Source organism: Coturnix japonica, unplaced genomic scaffold, assembly GCF_054131305.1.
Source record: "Coturnix japonica strain WE unplaced genomic scaffold, WE-NBRP24 Scf058, whole genome shotgun sequence".
NCBI lineage: Eukaryota > Metazoa > Chordata > Aves > Galliformes > Phasianidae > Coturnix > Coturnix japonica.
The window spans coordinates 1,162,720-1,183,140 of record NW_028188961.1 but is presented as its reverse complement, the minus strand read 5'-3'; the positions used below and the strand labels follow the sequence as shown (position 1 = coordinate 1,183,140).

The 20,421-nt window shown below is 53.5% G+C and overlaps 1 protein-coding gene across 3 annotated transcripts in view; it reads left to right on the top strand.

The window, feature by feature from the left end:
- The first annotated feature begins 1,945 nt into the window (after positions 1-1,945).
- The window catches only part of LOC107307746 (chromatin remodeling protein SRCAP-like), a 33,469-nt gene continuing 14,993 nt past the window's right edge, over positions 1,946-20,421 (top strand). The window contains exons 1-7 of one of the 3 annotated variants that reach the window (XR_014941088.1): positions 1,946-2,166; positions 2,946-3,257; positions 5,443-5,620; positions 8,122-8,258; positions 12,730-12,899; positions 14,627-14,819; positions 18,599-18,626. Coding sequence is in view for 2 of the 3 variants with exons in the window: in XM_085533320.1 (XP_085389446.1) it covers positions 2,119-2,166; positions 2,946-3,257; positions 5,443-5,620; positions 8,122-8,258; positions 12,730-12,899; positions 14,627-14,819; positions 18,599-18,735 (1,175 nt within the window). In the remaining variant the exon portion in view is untranslated. Of the gene's footprint in view, positions 2,167-2,945; positions 3,258-5,442; positions 5,621-7,966; positions 8,002-8,121; positions 8,259-12,729; positions 12,900-14,626; positions 14,820-18,598; positions 18,736-20,421 lie in introns of those variants that run through there. The other 2 variants (XM_085533320.1, XM_085533321.1) reach the window with 2 other exon arrangements.

Sequence of the window (20,421 nt, the reverse complement as noted above, 5' to 3'; positions counted from 1 at the left end):
AGACCCCCCCCCAAATAACACAGAGACCCCCCCCAAATAACACACAGACCCCAAATAACACACAGACCCCCCCCAAAAAACCCCCCCCCAATGAAGGGGTCACCCCGCGCTTACACAGACCCCCTCCCCACTCCCATGGGGGGGGGTTTGGTAGCCGGCGCGGACAGTAAAAGGGCTCTGAGACCCCCAACCCAATATGGGACCCCCAACCCAATGTGGGGCAGCTGGATACAGCGACCCATGGGGGGCACAGAGACATGGGGAGTAATGGGGGGATATGGGGGAATATGGGGTTTATGGGGTTCTGTGGGGTTATATGGGGGGATATGGGGGATCTATGGGGTTATATGGGGGGATATGGGGTTATATGGGGGGCATATGGTGTTATATGGGGGGATATGGGGTTATATGGGGGGATATGGGATTAAATGGGGGGGATATGGGGTTATATGGGGGGATATGGGGTTATATGGGGGGAGATGGGGTTAGTATGGGGGGAGATGGGGTTATATGGGGGGCATATGGGGTTATATGGGGGGGTAATAGGGGGATATGGGGGGTTATATGGGGTTATATGGGGGATATATGGGGTTATATGGGGGATATATGGGGTTATATGGGGGGATATGGGGTTATATGGGGGTTTATGGGGTTCTGTGGGGTTATATGGGGGGATATGGGGGATCTATGGGGTTATATGGGGTTATATGGGGGGATATGGGGTTATATGGGGGGATATGGGGTGATATGGGGGGGTAATAGGGGGATATGGGAGGTTATATGGGGGGGATATGGGGTGATATGGGGTTATATGGGGGATATATGGGGTTATATGGGGGGATATGGGGATATATGGGGGGATATGGGGTTATATGGGGGGACATGGGGTTATATGGGGTGATATGGGGTTATATGGGGGGCATATGGTGTTATATGGGGGGATATGGGGTGATATGGGGGTTTGTGGGGTTCTGTGGGGTTATATGGGGGGATATGGGGTTAGTATGGGGGGAGATGGGGTTATATGGGGGGGTAATAGGGGGATATGGGGGGTTATATGGGGGGGCTATATGGGGGATATATGGGGTTATATGGGGGGATATGGGGTTATATGGGGGGGAGATGGGGTTATATGGGGGGATATGGGGTTAGTATGGGGGGAGATGGGGTTATATGGGGGGCATATGGGGTTATATGGGGGGATATGGGATTATATGGGGGGGTAATAGGGGGATATGGGGGGTTATATGGGGTTATATGGGGGGGATATGGGGTTATATGGGGGATATATGGGGTTATATGGGGGGCATATGGGGTTATATGGGGGGATATGGGATTATATGGGGGGGTAATAGGGGGATATGGGGGGTTATATGGGGCTATATGGGGGGATATGGGGTTATATGGGGGGATATGGGGGTTTATGGGGTTCTGTGGGGTTATATGGGGGGATATGGGGGATCTATGGGGTTATATGGGGGGTTATATGGGGTTATATGGGGGGAGATGGGGTTATATGGGGGGAGATGGGGTTATATGGGGGGATATGGGGTTATATGGGGGGATATGGGGTGATATGGGGGGGTAATAGGGGGATATGGGGGGTTATATGGGGTTATATGGGGGGGATATGGGGTTATATGGGGGATATATGGGGTTATATGGGGGGATATGGGGTTATATGGGGGTTTATGGGGTTCTGTGGGGTTATATGGGGGGATATGGGGGATCTATGGGGTTATATGGGGGGATATGGGGTTATATGGGGGGCATATGGGATTAAATGGGGGGATATGGGGTTATATGGGGGGATATGGGGGTTAATAGGGGTGATATGGGGGTTTATGGGGTTCTATGGGGTTCTATGGGGTTCTATGGGGTTATATGGGGGGATATGGGGTGGGTATGGGTGTATATGGAGTTATATGGGGGAAATAGGGGGATATGGGGGTGGTATGGGGGGGGTGTATGCATACATGTCTGACCAATGTACACGTATGACGCCGTACACGTATGACATTGTACACGTATGACACTATACACGTATGACGCCGCACACGCGTGTTGCAGGGGAGCTGCCCATGGAGGAGCTGCTGCAGAAATACGCCGGGGCCTTCAATGATTCCGACTGCGAGTCTGCGCCCGCGGCCAGCAGCACCAGATCCGGTATGGGGGGATAGGGGGTCTATATGGGGTCTATATGGGGTGTGTATGGGGTCTATATGGGGTCTGTGGGGTGTGTATGGGATCTTTATGGGGTTTATGGGGTCTATATGGGGTCCTTATGGGGTCTATGGGGTCCTTATGGGGACCATATGGGGTTTATGGGGTCCTTATGGGGTTTATGGGGTCTATATGGGGTCCTTATGGGGTCCTTATGGGGTCCATATGGGGTTTATGGGGTCCTTATGGGGTTTATGGGGTCTATATGGGGTCCTTATGGGGTCTGTGGGGTCCTTATGGGGTCCATATGGGGTTTATGGGGTCCTTATGGGGTCTATATGGGGTCTATATGGGGTCCTTATGGGGTCTATATGGGGTCCTTATTGGGGTCTATGGGGTCTATATGGGGTCTATATGGGGTCCTTATGGGGTTTATGGGGTCCTTATGGGGTCTATATGGGGTCTATATGGGGTCTATGGGCCCCTTGTGGGGTCCTTATGGGGTCTATGGGGTCCTTATGGGGTCTATGGGTTCTTTATGGGGTCTATGGGGTCCTTATGGGGTCTATATGGGCTCTATATGGGGTCCTTATGGGGTCTATGGGTTCCTTATGGTGTCTAAGGGTTCTTTATGGGCTCTATGGGCTCCTTATGGTGTCTATGGGTTCTTTATGGGGTCTATGGGTTCTTTATGGGGTCTCTGGGGTCCCTATGGGGTCTATGGGGTCCTTATGGGGTCTATGGGGTCCCTTATGGGGTCTGTGGGGTCCTTCCCATCCCAGACTCCCTGGCAGCCGACAGCGACGACGACGAAGAGGAAGAAGACGAAGATGAAGACGAGGAAGAGGACGAGGAAGAGGACGAGGAGGAAGAGGAAGAAGAGGAGGAAGAGGAGGAGGAGGAGGAAGACGACGACGACGAGGCCGAAGCTCCACCCCCGCCCCCCCCCCCCGCCCCCACCCCCACCCCCAGAGACCCCCGAGGACCCCCAGCCCCCCCCCCTGCACTGCCCACCCCCCAAGAAGGAGATCAGCGACATCGCGGCTGCGGCCGAGAGCCTGCAGCCCAAGGGGTACACGCTGGCCACCACGCAGGTACATATATAGGGTACTTATGGGGTCTGTGGGGTTTATGGGGTCCTTATGGGGTCTATGGGGTCCTTATGGGGTCTGTGGGGTCCTTATGGGGTCTATATGGGGTTTATGGGGTCCTTATGGGGTCCTTATGGGGTTTATGGGGTCCTTATAGGGTCCTTATGGGATCTATGAGGTCCTTATGGGGTCCTTATGGGGTCTATATAGGGTTTTTGGGGCCCTTATGGGGTCTGTGGGGTCTTTATGGGGTCTGTGGGGTCCTTATGGGGTTTATGGGGTCCTTATGGGGTCCTTATGAGGTTATGGGGTCCTGCAGCCCAAAGGGTACACGCTGGCCACCACACAGGTACACATATGGGGTCTGTGGGGTCCTTATGGGGTCCTTATGGGGTTTATGGGGTCTGTGGGGTCCTTATGGGGTCCTTATGGGGTCTATGGGGTCCTTATGGGGTCTATGGGGTCCTTATGGGGTCCTGCAGCCCAAAGGGTACATGCTGGCCACCACGCAGGTACACATATGGGGTTATGGGGTGTATGGGGTTCTTATGGGGTCTGTGGGGTCCTTATGGGGTCTATGGGTCCCTTATGGGGTCTATGGGGTCCTTATGGGGTCCTTATGGTGTCTATGGGGTCCTTATGGGGTTTATGGGGTCCTTATGGGGTCTGTGGGATTGTTATGGAGTCTGTGGGGTCCTTATGGTATCTATGGGGTCCTTATGGGGTCTATGGGGCCCTTATGGGGTCTATGGGGCCCTTATGGGGTCTATGGGGTCCTTATGGGGTCTATGGGGTCCTTATGGGGTCCTGCAGCCCAAAGGGTACACGCTGGCCACCACGCAGGTACACATATGGGGTTATGGGGTGTATGGGGTTCTTATGGGGTCTGTGGGGTCCTTATGGGGTCCTTATGGGGTCTATATGGGATTTATGGGGTCCTTATGGGGTCTATATGGGGTTTATGGGGTCCTTATAGGGTCCTTATGGGGTCTATATGGGGTTTATGGGGTCCTTATGGGGTCTATATGGGGTTTATGGGGTCCTTATAGGGTCCTTATGGGGTCTATATGGGGTTTATGGGGTCCTTATGGGGTCTATATGGGGTCTATGGGGTCCTTATGGGGTCTATGGGGTCCTTATGGGGTCTATGGGGTCCTTATGGGGTCCTGCAGCCCAAAGGGTACACGCTGGCCACCACGCAGGTAAACATATGGGGTCCTTATGGGGTCTATGGGGTCCTTATGGGGTCCTGCAGCCCAAAGGGTACACGCTGGCCACCACGCAGGTACACATATGGGGTCTGTGGGGTCCTTATGGGGTCTGTGGGGTCCTTATGGGGTCTATGGGGTCCTTATGGGGTCCTGCAGCCCAAGGGGTACACGCTGGCCACCACGCAGGTACACATATGGGGTCCTTATGGGGTCTATGGGGTCCTTATGGGGTCTATGGGGTCCTTATGGGGTTTATGGGGTCCTTATGGGGTCTATGGGGTCCTTATGGGGTCTGTGGGGTCCTTATGGGGTCCTTATGGCATTTATGGGCTTTTTATGGGGTCCTTATGGGGTCTGTGGGGTCCTTATGGGGTCTATGGGGTCCTTATGGGGTCTGTGGGGTCCTTATGGGGTCTATGGGGTTTATGGTGTCTCTGGGGTCCTTATGGGGTCTGTGGGGTCGTTATGGGGTCTATGGGGTCCTTATGGGGTCTGTGGTGTTGTTATGGGGTCTATGGGGTCCTTATGGAATTTATGGGGTCCTTATGGGGTCTATGGGGTCTGTGGGGTCCTTATGGGGTCTATATGGGGTCTATGGGGTCTGTATGGCGTTTATGGGGTCCTTATGGGGTGTTAATGGAGTTTATGGGGTCCTTATTGGGTCTGTGGGGTCCTTATGGGGTCTATAGGGTCCTTATGGTGTCCTTATGGGGTCTATGGGGTCCTTATGGGGTCTATGGGGTCCTTATGGGGTCCTTATGGGGTTTATGGGGTCTATGGGGTCCTTATGGGGTCTGTGGGGTTGTTATGGTGTCTATGGGGTCCTTATGGGGTCTGTGTGGTTGTTATGGGGTCTGTGGGGTTGTTATGGTGTCTATGGGGTCCTTATGGTGTCTATGGGGTCCTTATGGGGTCCTTATGGGGTCCTTATGTGGTCTATGGGGTCCTTATGGGTTCCTACGTGTTCCCATGTGCAGGTGAAGACCCCGATCCCGCACCTGCTGCGTGGGACGTTACGCGAGTACCAGCACATCGGGCTGGACTGGCTGGTCACCATGTACGAGAAGAAGCTCAACGGGATCCTGGCCGATGAAATGGGGCTGGGCAAAACCATCCAGACCATCTCACTGCTCGCACACCTCGCCTGCGAGAAGGGTGAGCTCATAGCGGGCATAGAGGGTCAGGGGGGTCTGTAGGGTCAGGGGGGGTAATAGGGTCAGTGGGGACATTGGGGTCAATGGGGGTGATGGAGTCAATGGGGGTGATGGAGTCAATGGGGTCAATGGGGGTGATGGAGTCAATGGGGGTAATGGGGTCATTGGGGGTAATGGAGTCAATGGGGGTAATGGAGTCAATGGGGGTAATGGAGTCAGTGGGGGTAATGGGGTCAATGGGGTCTGTAGGGTCAGGGGGGGTAATGGGGTCAGTGGGGGTAATGGAGTCAGTGGGGACATTGGGGTCAATGGAGTCAATGGGGGTAATGGAGTCAATGGGGACATTGGGGTCAATGGGGACATTGGGGTCAATGGGGTCTGTAGGGTCAGCGGGGGTAATGGGGGTAATGGAGTCAATGGGGACATTGAGGTCAATGGGGGCAATGGAGTCAATGGGGGTAATGGGGTCAATGGGGACTTTGGGGTCAATGGGGACATTGGGGTCAATGGAGACATTGGGGTCAATGGGGTCAATGGAGTCAATGGGGGTGATGGAGTCAATGGGGGTAATGGGGTCAATGGGGGCAATGGAGTCAATGGGGGCGATGGAGTCAATGGGGACATTGGGGTCAATGGGGGTAATGGGGTCAATGGAGTCAATGGGGGTAATGGGGTCAATGGGGACATTGGGGTCAATGGAGACATTGGGGTCAATGGGGTCAATGGAGTCAATGGGGGTGATGGAGTCAATGGGGGTGATGGAGTCAATGGGGGTAGTGGGGTCATTGGGGGTAATGGGGTCAGTGGGGGTAATGGAGTCAATGGGGACATTGGGGTCAATGGGGGTAATGGAGTCAATGGGGGCAATGGGGTCAATGGGGGTAATGGAGTCAATGGGGGTAATGGGGTCAATGGGGACATTGGGGTCAATGGGGGTGATGGAGTCGATGGGGGTAATGGAGTCAATGGGGACATTGGGGTCAATGGGGGTAATGGAGTCAATGGGGACATTGGGGTCAATGGGGACATTGGGGTCAATGGGGACATTGGAGTCAGTGGGGGTGATGGAGTCAGTGGGGGTGATGGAGTCAATGGGGGTGATGGAGTCAATGGGGGTAATGGACTCAATGGGGGTAATGGGGTCAATGGGGGTGATGGAGTCAATGGGGGTAATGGAGTCAATGGGGACATTGGGGTCATATCCCCCCATAAACCCCCCTATAAACCCCATATCCCCATAAACCCCCCTATAGACCCCATATCCCCCCATAAACCCCCCTATAGACCCCATATCCCCCCTATAGACCCCATATCCCCCCTATAGACCCCATATCCCCCCATATTCCCCCTATAGACCCCATATCCCCCCATAGACCCCCCCCATATCCCCCCTATAGACCCCATATCCCCCCATTAACCCCCCTATAGACCCCATATTCCCCCATTAACCCCCCTATAGACCCCATATCCCCCCATATGTCCCCATAAATCCCCCTATAGACCCCATATCCCCCCATATCCCCCCATTAACCCCCCTATAGACCCCATAACCCCCCATATCCCCCCCATATCCCCCCAAATGTCCCCATAAACCCCCCTATAGACCCCATATCTCCCCATAAATCCCCCTATAGACCCCATATCCCCCCATATCCCCCCTATAGACCCCATATCCCCCCATATCTCCCCATAAACCTCCCTATAGACCCCATATCCCCCCATATTCCCCCTATAAACCCCATATCCCCCCATATCTCCCCATAAACCCCCCTATAGACTCCATATCCCCCCATATGTCCCCATAAACCTCCCTATAGAGCCCATATCCCCCCATAAACCCCCCTATAGACCCCATATCCCTTCATATCTCCCCATAAACCCCCCTATAGACCCCATATCCCCCCATATCTCCCCATAAACCCCCTATAGACCCCATATCCCCCCATATCTCCCCATAAACCCCCCTATAGACCCCATATCTCCCCATATCTCCCCATAAACCCCCCTATAGACCCCATAACCCCCCATATCTCCCCATAAACCCCCCTATAGACCCCATATCCCCCCATATCCCCCCTATAGACCCCATATCCCCCCATAACCCCCCATATCTCCCCATTAACCCCCCTATAGACCCCATATCCCCCCATATCCCCCCATAAACCCCCCTATAGACCCCATATCCCCCATAAACCCCCCTATAGACCCCATATCCCCCCAATAGACCCCATATCCCCCCTTATCTCCCCATAAACCCCCCTATAGACCCCATATCCCCCCATAACCCCCCATATCCCCCCATATCCCCCCATAGACCCCCCCATAACGGGTGCCCCCCTGTTTACAGGCAGCTGGGGCCCCCACCTGATCCTATAACCCCCTCATATCCCCCCATATCCCCCCATATCCCCCCATTACCCCCCATATCTCCCCATAAACCCCCCTATAGACCCCATATCCCCCCATAGACCCCCCCCATAACGGGTGCCCCCCTGTTTACAGGCAGCTGGGGCCCCCACCTGATCATCGTCCCCACCAGCGTGATGCTCAACTGGGAGATGGAGCTGAAGCGCTGGTGCCCGGCCTTCAAGATCCTCACCTACTATGGGGCGCAGAAGGAGCGGCGCCTCAAGAGACAGGTACCGCCCCATAGAGACCCATAGAGACCTATAGAGACCCATAGAGACCCCATAACAACCCCATAACAACCCCATAGCCCCTATATTGCCCCATAGCCCCTCATAGCATCCTCATATCCCCCCATATCCATCTATATCCCCTCATATCCCCCTATATCCCCCTATATAGCTCCATACTCCCCCCATATCCCCCCATAACACCCTCATATCCCCCCATATCCCCCCATATCCCCCCATATCCCCCTATTACCCCCCATATCCCCCCATATCCCCCCATAACACCCCCATATCCCCCCATATCCCCCCATAACACCCTCATATCCCCCCATAACACCCCCATATCCCCCCATAACACCCTCATATCCCCCTATAACACCCTCATATCCCCCTATATCCCCCATAACACCCCCATATCCCCCCATAACACTCCCATATCCCCCCATAACACCCTCATATCACCCCATAACACCCTCATATCCCCCTATATCCCCCCATAACACCCCCATATCCCCCCATAACACCCTCATATCCCCCTATATCCCCCCATAACACCCTCATCCCCCTATATCCCCCCATAACACCCCCATATCCCCCTATAACACCCTCATATCCCCCTATTACCCCCCATATCCCCCCATATCCCCCCATAACACCCTCATATCCCCCTATATCCCCCATAACACCCTCATCCCCCTATATCCCCCCATAACACCCCCATATCCCCCCATAACACCCTCATATCCCCCTATTACCCCCCGTATCCCCCCATATCCCCCATAACACCCTCATATCCCCCTATTACCCCCCATATCCCCCTATATTCCCCCATAACACCCCCATACCCCCCATAACACCCCCATATTCCTCATAACACCCTCATATCCCTCTATATCCCCCCATATCCCCCCATGACACCCTCATATCCCCCCATAACACCCTCATATCCCCCCATAACACCCTCATATCCTCCCATATCCCCCTATATCCCCCCATAACACCCTCATCCCCCTATATCCCCCTATATCCCCCCATAACACCCCCATATCCCCCCATAACACCCCCATATCCCCCCATAACACCCTCATATCCCCCTATATCCCCCATATCCCCCCCATATCCCCCCATAACACCCCCATATCCCCCCATAACACCCCCATATCCCCCCATAACACCCTCATATCCCCCCATATCCCCCTATTACCCCCCATATCCCCCCATATCCCCCCATAACACCCTCATATCCCCCTATATCCCCCCATATCCCCCCATAACACCCTCATATCCCCCTATATCCCCCCATAACACCCCCATATCCCCCTATTACCCCCCATATCCCCCCATAACACCCACATATCCCCCTATATCCCCCCATATCCCCCCATAACACCCTCATATCCCCCTATTACCCCCCATATCCCCCCATAACACCCTCATATCCCCCTATATCCCCCCATAACACCCTCATATCCCCCTATTACCCCCCATATCCCCCCATAACACCCTCATATCCCCCCATAACACCCTCATATCCCCCTATATCCCCCCATAACACCCTCATATCCCCCTATTACCCCCCATATCCCCCATAACACCCTCATATCCCCCATAACACCCTCATATCCCCCTATATCCCCCCATAACACCCTCATATCCCCCTATATCCCCCCATAACACCCTCATATCCCCCCATAACAGCCCCGTATTCCCCCCATATCCCCCTATTACCCCCCATATCCCCCCATAACACCCTCATATACCCCCTTAACACCCCCATATCCCCCCATAACACCCTCATATCCCCTTATATTCTCCTATTACCCCCCATATCCCCCCATAACACCCTCATATCCCCCCATAACACCCTCATATCCCCCCATAACACTTTCATATCCCCCCATATCCCCCCATAACACCCCCATATCCCCCCATAACACCCCCATATCCCCCTATATCCCCCCATAACACCCTCATCCCCCCATATCCCCCCATATCCCCCCATAACACCCCCATATCCCCCATAACACCCTCATATCCCTTTATTACCCCCCATATCCCCCATATCCCCCCATAACACCCTCATATCCCCTTATATTCTCCTGTTACCCCCCATATCCCCCCATAACACCCCCATATCCCCCATAACACCCCCATATCCCCTCATATCCCTCCATAACACCCCCATACCCCCCATAACACCCTCATATCCCCCCATATCCCCCCATAACACCCCCATATCCCCCATAACACCCTCATATCCCCCTATGTCCCCCCATAACACCCTCATATCCCCTTATATTCTCCTATTACCCCCCATATCCCCCATAACACCCCCATATCCCCCATAACACCCTCATATCCCCCTATATTCTCCTATTACCCCCCAGATCCCCCCATAACACCCTCATATCCCCCCATAACACCCTCATATCCTTTTATATTCTCCTATTACCCCCCAGATCCCCCCATAACACCCCCATATCCCCCCTTAACACCCTCATATCCCCTTATATTCTCCTATATCCCCCCATATCCCCCCATAACACCCTGATATACCCCTATATCCCCCCATAACACGCTCGTATCCCCCATAACACCCTCATATCCCCCCATAACACCCCCATATCCCCCCATATCCCCCCATATCCCCTCATATCCCCCTATATCCCCCTATTACCCCCCATATCCCCCCATAACACCCTCATATCCCCCCATATCCTTCCATAACACCCCCATATCCTCGCATAACACCCTCATATCCCCCCATATCCCCCCATAACACCCCCATATCCCCCCATAACACCCCCATATCCCTCTGTTACCCCCCAGATCCCCCCATAACACCCCCATATCCCCCCATAACACTTTCATATCCCCCCATATCCCCCCATAACACCCCCATATCCCCCTATTACCCCCCATATCCCCCCATATCCCCCCATATCCCCCCATAACACCCCCATATCCCCCCATAACACCCTCATATCCCCCCATATCCCCCCATATCCCCCCATATCCCCCTATAACACCCCCATATCCCCCATATCCCCCCATAACACCCTCATATCCCCCTATATCCCCCCATATCCCCCCATAACACCCCCATATCCCCCTATATCCCCCCATATCCCCCCATAACACCCCCATATCCCCCCATAACACCCTCATATCCCCCCTGTACCCCCCTATATCCCCCCATAACACCCTCATATCCCCCTATATCCCCCATATCCCCCCCATATCCCCCATAACACCCCCATATCCCCCATAACACCCCCATATCCCCCTATAACACCCTCATATCCCCCTATTACCCCCCATATCCCCCCATATCCCCCCATAACACCCTCATATCCCCCCATATCCCCCCATAACACCCCCATACCCCCCATAACACCCTCATATCCCCCTATTACCCCCGTATCCCCCCATATCCCCCCATATCCCTCCATAACACCCCCATATCCCCCCATATCCCCCCATAACACCCCTATATCCCCCCATAACACCCCCATATCCCCCCATAACACCCCCATATCCCCCTATTACCCCCCATATCCCCCATAACACCCTCATATCCCCCTATTACCCCCCATATCCCCCATAACACCCCCATATCCCCCCATAACACCCTCATATCCCCCCATAACACCCTCATATCCCCCTATATTCTCCTATTACCCCCCATATCCCCCCATAACACCCTCATATCCCCCTATATTCTCCTATTACCCCCCATATCCCCCATAACACCCTCATATCCCCCTATATCCCCCTATTACCCCCATATCCCCCCATATCCCCCCATAACACCCTCATATCCCCCTATATTCTCCTATTACCCCCCATATCCCCCCATAACACCCTCATATCCCCCTATATTCCCCCATAACACCCCCCATACCCCCCATAACACCCCCATATTCCTCATAACACCCTCATATCCCCCTATATCCCCCTATATCCCCCCATATCCCCCCATAACACCCTCATATCCCCCTATTACCCCCCATATCCCCCCATATCCCCCTATAACACCCCCATATCCCCCCATAACACCCCCATATCCCCCCATAACACCCTCATATTCCCCCATATCCCCCTATAACACCCCCATATCCCCCATAACACCCTCATATCCCCCTATATCCCCCCATATCCAGCCATAACACCCCCATATCCCCCTATTACTCCCCATATCCCCCCATAACACCCTCGTATCCCCCTATATCCCCCCATAACACCCTCATATCCCCCCATATCCCCCCATAACACCCCCATATCCCCCCATAACACCCCCATATCCCCCTATAACACCCTCATATCCCCCTATATCCCTCCATATCCCCCCATAACACCCCCATATCCCCCCATATCCCCCTATTACCCCCCATATCCCTCCATATCCCACTCTATTCCCCCATACATCCCTACCCCGACCCCATATACATTCAATCTCTCCCTTATCCCATAGGGCTGGACGAAGCCCAACGCGTTCCACGTGTGCATCACGTCGTACAAGCTGGTGCTGCAGGACCACCAAGCGTTTCGCAGGAAGAACTGGAAGTATTTGATCCTGGACGAGGCCCAGAACATCAAGAACTTCAAGTCCCAGCGCTGGCAGTCGCTGCTCAACTTCAACAGGTGGAACAAGGGGGGGGTTTATTAGGGGAAATGGGGAGAAAATGGGGGGATATGGGGTCCCTATGGGGGGATATGGGGTGTTAATGGGGGGAATGGAGTCCTATGGGGGGATATGGGGGGAAATGGGGTCCCTATGGGGTGTTAATGGGGGGAATGGAGTCCTATGGGGGGATATGGGGAGAAATGGGGTCCCTATGGGGTGTTAATGGGGGGAATGGAGTCCTATGGGGGATATGGGGGGAAATGGGGAGGAAATGGGGGGATATGGGGGGAAATAGGGCCTTAGTAGGGGAAATGGGGTCCCTATGGGGGGATATGGGGTCCCTAAGGGGGGATATGGGGGGATATGGGGTCCCTAGGGGGATATGGGGGGATATGGGGTCCCTATGGGGTGTTAATGTGGGGATATGGGGGGAAATAGGGCCTTAGTAGGGGAAATGGGGTCCCTATGGGGGGATATGGGGGGATATGGGGGTCCTATGGGGTGTTAATGGGGGGATATGGGGGGAAATAGGGCCTTAATAGGGGAAATGGGGTCCCTATGGGGGATATGGGGTCCCTATGGAGGGATATGGGGGGAAATAGGGCCTTAGTAGGGGAAATGGGGTCATATGGGGGATATGGGGGGAAATAGGGCCTTATTAGGGGAAATGGGGTCATATGGGGGGATATGGGGGGAAATAGGGCCTTAATAGGGGAAATGGGGACCCTATGGGCGGATATGGGGTCCCTATGGGGGGATATGGGGGGAAATAGGGCTTAGGGGGTTTTGGGGTCATTTTGGGGGGTTTGGGGGAGTTTTATCTGTACCCCCCCCCATCACCCCCCTCATCCCCCTGTTACCCCTCATATCCCCCTATTACACCTTCATACCCCCCCATATCCCCCTGTTACCCCCCATATCCCCCCATATCCCCTTATTACCCCCCCATATACCCCCATACCTCCCTATATCCCCCTATATCCCCCCATATCCCCCCTTATCCCCTTATTACCCCCCATATCCCCCCATGTACCCCCATATCCCCTATATCCCCTTATTATCCTCCCATATCCCCCCATATCCCCCCATATCCCCCCATATTCCCCCCATATCCCCTTATTACCCCCCCATATCCCTTCATATACCCCTCATATCCCCCCCAAACCCCCCTTATCCCCTTATTACCCCCCATATCCCACCATATCCCCCCATATCCCCCCATATCCCCCCATATTCCCCCCATATCCCCTTATTACCCCCCCATATACCCCCATACCTCCCTATATCCCCCCATATCCCCCCATATCCCCCCATATCACCCCATATCCCCCCATATCCCCCCATATCCCCCCATATCCCTCCATATCCCCCCATATCCCCCCATATCCCCCTATATCCCCCTATATCCCCCTATTACCCCCCATATCCTCCCATATCCTCCCATATTCCTCCCATAATCCCCCCATAATCCCCCTATATCCCCCCATATTCCCCCATATCCCCCCATATCCCTTCATATACCCCTATATCCCCCCATATACCCCCCCATATACCCCCATACCTCCCTATATACCCCCATATCCCCTATATCCCCCATATCCCCTTATTACCCCCCCATATACCCCCATATACCCTTATTACCCCCCATATCCCCCCATATCCCCCTATTACCCCCTATATCCCTTCATATCCCCCTATATCTCCCCATATCTCCCCTTATCTCTTATCTCTTGTCTCTTATCAGCCAGCGCCGCCTGCTGCTGACGGGGACCCCCCTGCAGAACAGCCTGATGGAGCTGTGGTCCCTGATGCACTTTTTGATGCCCCACGTCTTCCAGTCCCACCGCGAGTTCAAGGAGTGGTTCTCAAACCCATTGACCGGCATGATAGAGGGCAGCCAGGAGTACAATGATGGGCTGGTAAAGAGATTACATAAGGTAATTGATAAGAGATAAGAGATAAGAGATATGGGGTGATATGGGGGATATAGGGGGGGATATGGGGGGGATATAGGGGGATATGGGGGTATAATGGGGGTATATGGGGGTATAGGGGGGGATAAGGATAGAGGGCAGCCAGGAGTACAACGACGGGCTGGTCAAGAGACTGCACAAGGTAACTGATAAGAGATAAGAGATAAGAGATATGGGGTGATATGGGGGATATAGGGGGGTATATGGGGGTATATGGGGATATGGGGGGTATAGGGGGGTATAGGGGGGTATAAGGATAGAGGGCAGCCAGGAGTACAACGACGGGCTGGTAAAGAGACTGCACAAGGTAATTGATAAGAGATAAGAGATAAGAGATATGGGGTGATATGGGGGTATAAGGGGGGATATGGGGGTATTAAGGGGGATATGGGGGGTATAGGGGGGTATAAGGATAGAGGGCAGCCAGGAGTACAATGATGGGCTGGTAAAGAGATTGCACAAGGTAAGTGATAAGAGATAAGAGATAAGAGATATGGGGTGATATGGGGGATATAGGGGGGTATATGGGGGGGATATAGGGGTATATGGGGGTGTTAAAGGGGATATGGGGGTATAGGGGGGGATAAGGATAGAGGGCAGCCAGGAGTACAACGATGGGCTGGTCAAGAGATTACATAAGGTAATTGATAAGAGATAAGAGATAAGAGATATGGGGTGATATGGGGGATATAGGGGGGGATATGGGGGTATATGGGGGTATTAAAGGGGGATATGGGGGGTATATGGGGGTATAGGGGGGTATAAGGATAGAGGGCAGCCAGGAGTACAACGATGGGCTGGTCAAGACATTGCACAAGGTAACTGATAAGAGATAAGAGATAAGAGATATGGGGTGATATGGGGGATATAGTGGGTTATAAGGGGGGGATATAGGGGTATATGGGGGTGTTAAAGGGGGATATGGGGGGTATATGGGGGTATAGGGGGGTATAAGGATAGAGGGCAGCCAGGAGTACAATGATGGGCTGGTAAAGAGATTGCACAAGGTAACTGATAAGAGATAAGAGATAAGAGATATGGGGTGATATGGGGGATATAGAGGGGTATATGGGGGATATATGGGGGTATTAAGGGGGTATATGGGGGGTATAGGGGGGGATAAGGATAGAGGGCAGCCAGGAGTACAATGATGGGCTGGTAAAGAGGCTGCACAAGGTAACTGATAAGAGATAAGAGATATGGGGTGATATGGGGGTATAAGGGGGATGTAGGGGGGTATTAAGGGGGATATGGGGGTGTTAAAGGGGGATATGGGGGGTATATGGGGGTATAGGGGGGTATAAGGATAGAGGGCAGCCAGGAGTACAACGATGGGCTGGTAAAGAGATTGCACAAGGTAACTGATAAGAGATAAGAGATATGGGGTGATATGGGGGATGTAGGGGGGTATATGGGGGTATATGGGGGTATTAAGGGGGTATATGGGGGTATTAAAGGGGGATATGGGGGGTATATGGGGGTATAGGGGGGGATAAGGATAGAGGGCAGCCAGGAGTACAACGATGGGCTGGTCAAGAGATTGCACAAGGTAACTGATAAGAGATAAGAGATATGGGGTGATATGGGGGATATAGGGGGGTATATGGGGGGGATATAGGGGTATATGGGGGTATAAAAGGGGGTATATGGGGGTATATGGGGGTATAAGGATAGAGGGCAGCCAGGAGTACAACGATGGGCTGGTCAAGAGATTGCACAAGGTAACTGATAAGAGATAGGAGATAAGAGATATGGGGTGATATATGGGGGTATATGGGGGGCAAAAGGGGGTATATGGGGGTATTAAGGGGGATATGGGGGGTATATGGGGGTATAGGGGGGTATAAGGATAGAGGGCAGCCAGGAGTACAACGATGGGCTGGTAAAGAGACTGCACAAGGTAACTGATAAGAGATAAGAGATGAGAGATATGGGGTGATATATGGGGGTATATGGGGGGATATAGGGGTATATGGGGGTATTAAGGGGGGATATGGGGGGTATATGGGGGTATAGGGGGGTATAAGGATAGAGGGCAGCCAGGAGTACAACGACGGGCTGGTCAAGAGATTGCACAAGGTAACTGATAAGAGATAAGAGATAAGAGATATGGGGGATATAGGGGGGTATATGGGGGTATTAAGGGGGTATATGGGGGTATTAAAGGAGGATATGGGGGTATAAGGATAGAGGGCAGCCAGGAGTACAATGATGGGCTGGTCAAGAGATTACATAAGGTAATTGATAAGAGATAAGAGATAAGAGATATGGGGTGATATGGGGGTATATGAGGGATGTAGGGGGGTATATAGGGGTATATGGGGGTGTTAAAGGGGTATATGGGGGTATAGGGGGGGATAAGGATAGAGGGCAGCCAGGAGTACAACGACGGGCTGGTAAAGAGACTGCAGAAGGTAACTGGTAAGAGATAAGAGATAAGAGATAGGGGGTGATATGGGGTGATATGGGGGTATAAGGGGGTATATGGGGGTATTAAAGGGGGATATGGGGGGTATATGGGGGTATAAGGATAGAGGGCAGCCAGGAGTACAATGATGGGCTGGTAAAGAGACTGCACAAGGTAAGTGATAAGAGATAAGAGATATGGGGTGATATGGGGGTATATAGGGGTGTTAAAGGGGGATATGGGGGGTATATGGGGGTATAAGGATAGAGGGCAGCCAGGAGTACAACGACGGGCTGGTAAAGAGATTGCACAAGGTAACTGATAAGAGATAAGAGATAAGAGATATGGGGTGATATGGGGGATGTAGGGGGGTATATGGGGGTATTAAAGGGGGATATGGGGGTATTAAAGGGGTATATGGGGGTATATGGGGGTATTAAAGGGGGATATGGGGGGTATAGGGGGGTATAAGGATAGAGGGCAGCCAGGAGTACAACGACGGGCTGGTAAAGAGATTGCACAAGGTAACTGATAAGAGATAAGAGATATGGGGTGATATATGGGGGTATATGGGGGTATAAAGGGGGATATGGGGGGTATAAAGGGAGATATGGGAGGTATAGGGGGGGATAAGGATAGAGGGCAGCCAGGAGTACAACGACGGGCTGGTAAAGAGATTGCACAAGGTAACTGATAAGAGATAAGAGATAAGAGATATGGGGTGATATGGGGGATATAGGGGGGTATATGGGGGTATTAAAGGGGTATATGGGGGTATAGAAGGGGATATCTCCCCATTTTGACCCCACTGCCCCCCTATTTCCCCCCCATTTCCCCCCATATCTCCCCATTTTGACCCCATTTCTCCCCATATCTCACTATATCTCCCTATTTTGACCCCATATCTCCCCCATTTCTCCCCATTTCCCCCCCATTTCTCCCCCATTTCCCCCCATTTCTCCCCATTTCCCCCCATATCTCCCCATTCTGACCCCATTTCCCCCCATTTCTCCCCATTTTGACCCCATTTCCCCCCATTTTGACCCCATATCTCCCCATTTTGACCCCATATCTCCCCATTTCCCCCCATTTTGACCCCATTTCCCCCCATATCTCCCCATTTTCCCCCATTTTGACCCCATATCTCCCCATTGCCCCCCCATTTCCCCCCATTTCCCCCCATATCCCCCCATTTTGACCCTATATCTCCCCATTTCCCCCCATTGCCCCCCCATTCCCCCCATATCTCCCCATTTCTCCCCATTCCCCCCCATATCTCCTCATTCTGACCCCATTTTCCCCCATATCTCCCCCATTTCCCCCCATTCCCCCCCAGGTGCTCCGTCCGTTCCTGCTGCGCCGGCTCAAGGTGGACGTGGAGAAGCAGATGCCCAAGAAATACGAGCACGTCTTGAGGTGCCGCCTGTCCAAGAGGCAGCGGTTCCTGTACGACGACTTCATGGCTCAGGCCAGGTGGGGAAATGGGGGGATATGGGGTCCCTATGGGGGGATATGGGGGTCCTATGGGGGTATATGGGGGGAAATAGGGCCTTATTAGGGGATATGGGGGTCCTATGGGGGGATATGGGGGTCCTATGGGGGGATATGGGGGTTTTATGGGGGGATATAGGGGGATATAGGGCCTTAATAGGGGAAATGGGGTCCCTATGGGGGGATATGGGGGTCCTATGGGGGGATATGAAGTCCTATGGGGGGATATGGGGAGATATAGGGGTCCTATGGGGGGATATGGGGGTCCTATGGAGGGATATGGGGGTCCCTATGGGGGGATATGGGGTAATATGGGGGGATATGGGGGTCCTATGGGGGGATATGGGGTCCTATGGGGGGATATGGGGGGAAATAGGGCCTTAGTAGGGGAAATGGGGTCTCTGTGGGGGGATATGGGGGTCCTATGGGGGGATATGGGGGTCCTATGGGGGGATATAGCGGTCCTATGGGGGGATATGGGGGGATATAGGGGTCCTATGGGGGATATGGGGGGATATGGGGGTCCTGTGGGGGGATATGGGGGTCCTATGGGGGGATGTGGGGGGAAATAGGGCCTTATTAGGGGATATGGGGGTCCTATGGGGGGATATGGGGGTCCTATGGGGGGATATAGCGGTCCTATGGGGGGATATGGGGGGATATAGGGGTCCTATGGGGGGATATGGGGGGATATAGGGGTCCTATGGGGGGATATGGGGGTCCTATGGGGGGATATGGGGGATATAGGGGTCCTATGGGGGGATATGGGGGTCCCTATGGGGGGATATGGGGTCCTATGGGGGGATATGGCGGGATATGGGGGGATATGGGGGTCCTATGGGGTGTTTAATGGGGGGAAATGGGGTCCTATGGGGGGATATGGGGGTCCTATGGGGGGATATGGGGGGAAATAGGCCTTAGTAGGGGAAATGGGGTCCCTATGGGGGGAAATGGGGGTCCCTATGGGGGATATAGGGCCTTATTAGGGGAAATGGGGTCCCTATGGGGGGATATGGGGTCCTATGGGGGGATATGGGAGTCCTATGGGGGGATATGGGAGTCCTATGGGGTGTTAATGGGGGAAATGGGGTCTTTTGGGGGGATATAGGGGTCCTATGGGGGGATATGGGGGTCCTATGGGGGGATATAGGGGTCCTATGGGGGGATATAGGGGTCCCTGTGGGGGATATAGGGGTCCTATGGGGGGATATGGGGGGATATAGGGGTCCTATGGGGGGATATGGGGGTCCTATGGGGTGTTAATGGGGGGAAATGGGGTCCTATGGGGGGATATGGGGGTCCTATGGGGGGATATAGGGGTCCTATGGGGGGATATAGGGGTCCTATGGGGGGATATGGGGGGATATGGGGGGATATAGGGGTCCTATGGGGGGATATGGGGGTCCTATGGGGTGTTAATGGGGGGGAAATGGGGTCCTATGGGGGGATATGGGGGGAAATAGGGCCTTATTAGGGGAAATGGGGTCCCTATGTGGGGATATGGGGGTCCTATGGGGGGATATGGGGGTCCTATGGGGGGATATGGGGGGAAATGGGGTCCTATGGGGGGATATGGGAGTCCTATGGGGGGATATGGCCCAATTTGGGGTCTTTGGGGGTCGGTAACCCCATAGGGGGGGATATGGGATATGATCACCCCCCAGCCCC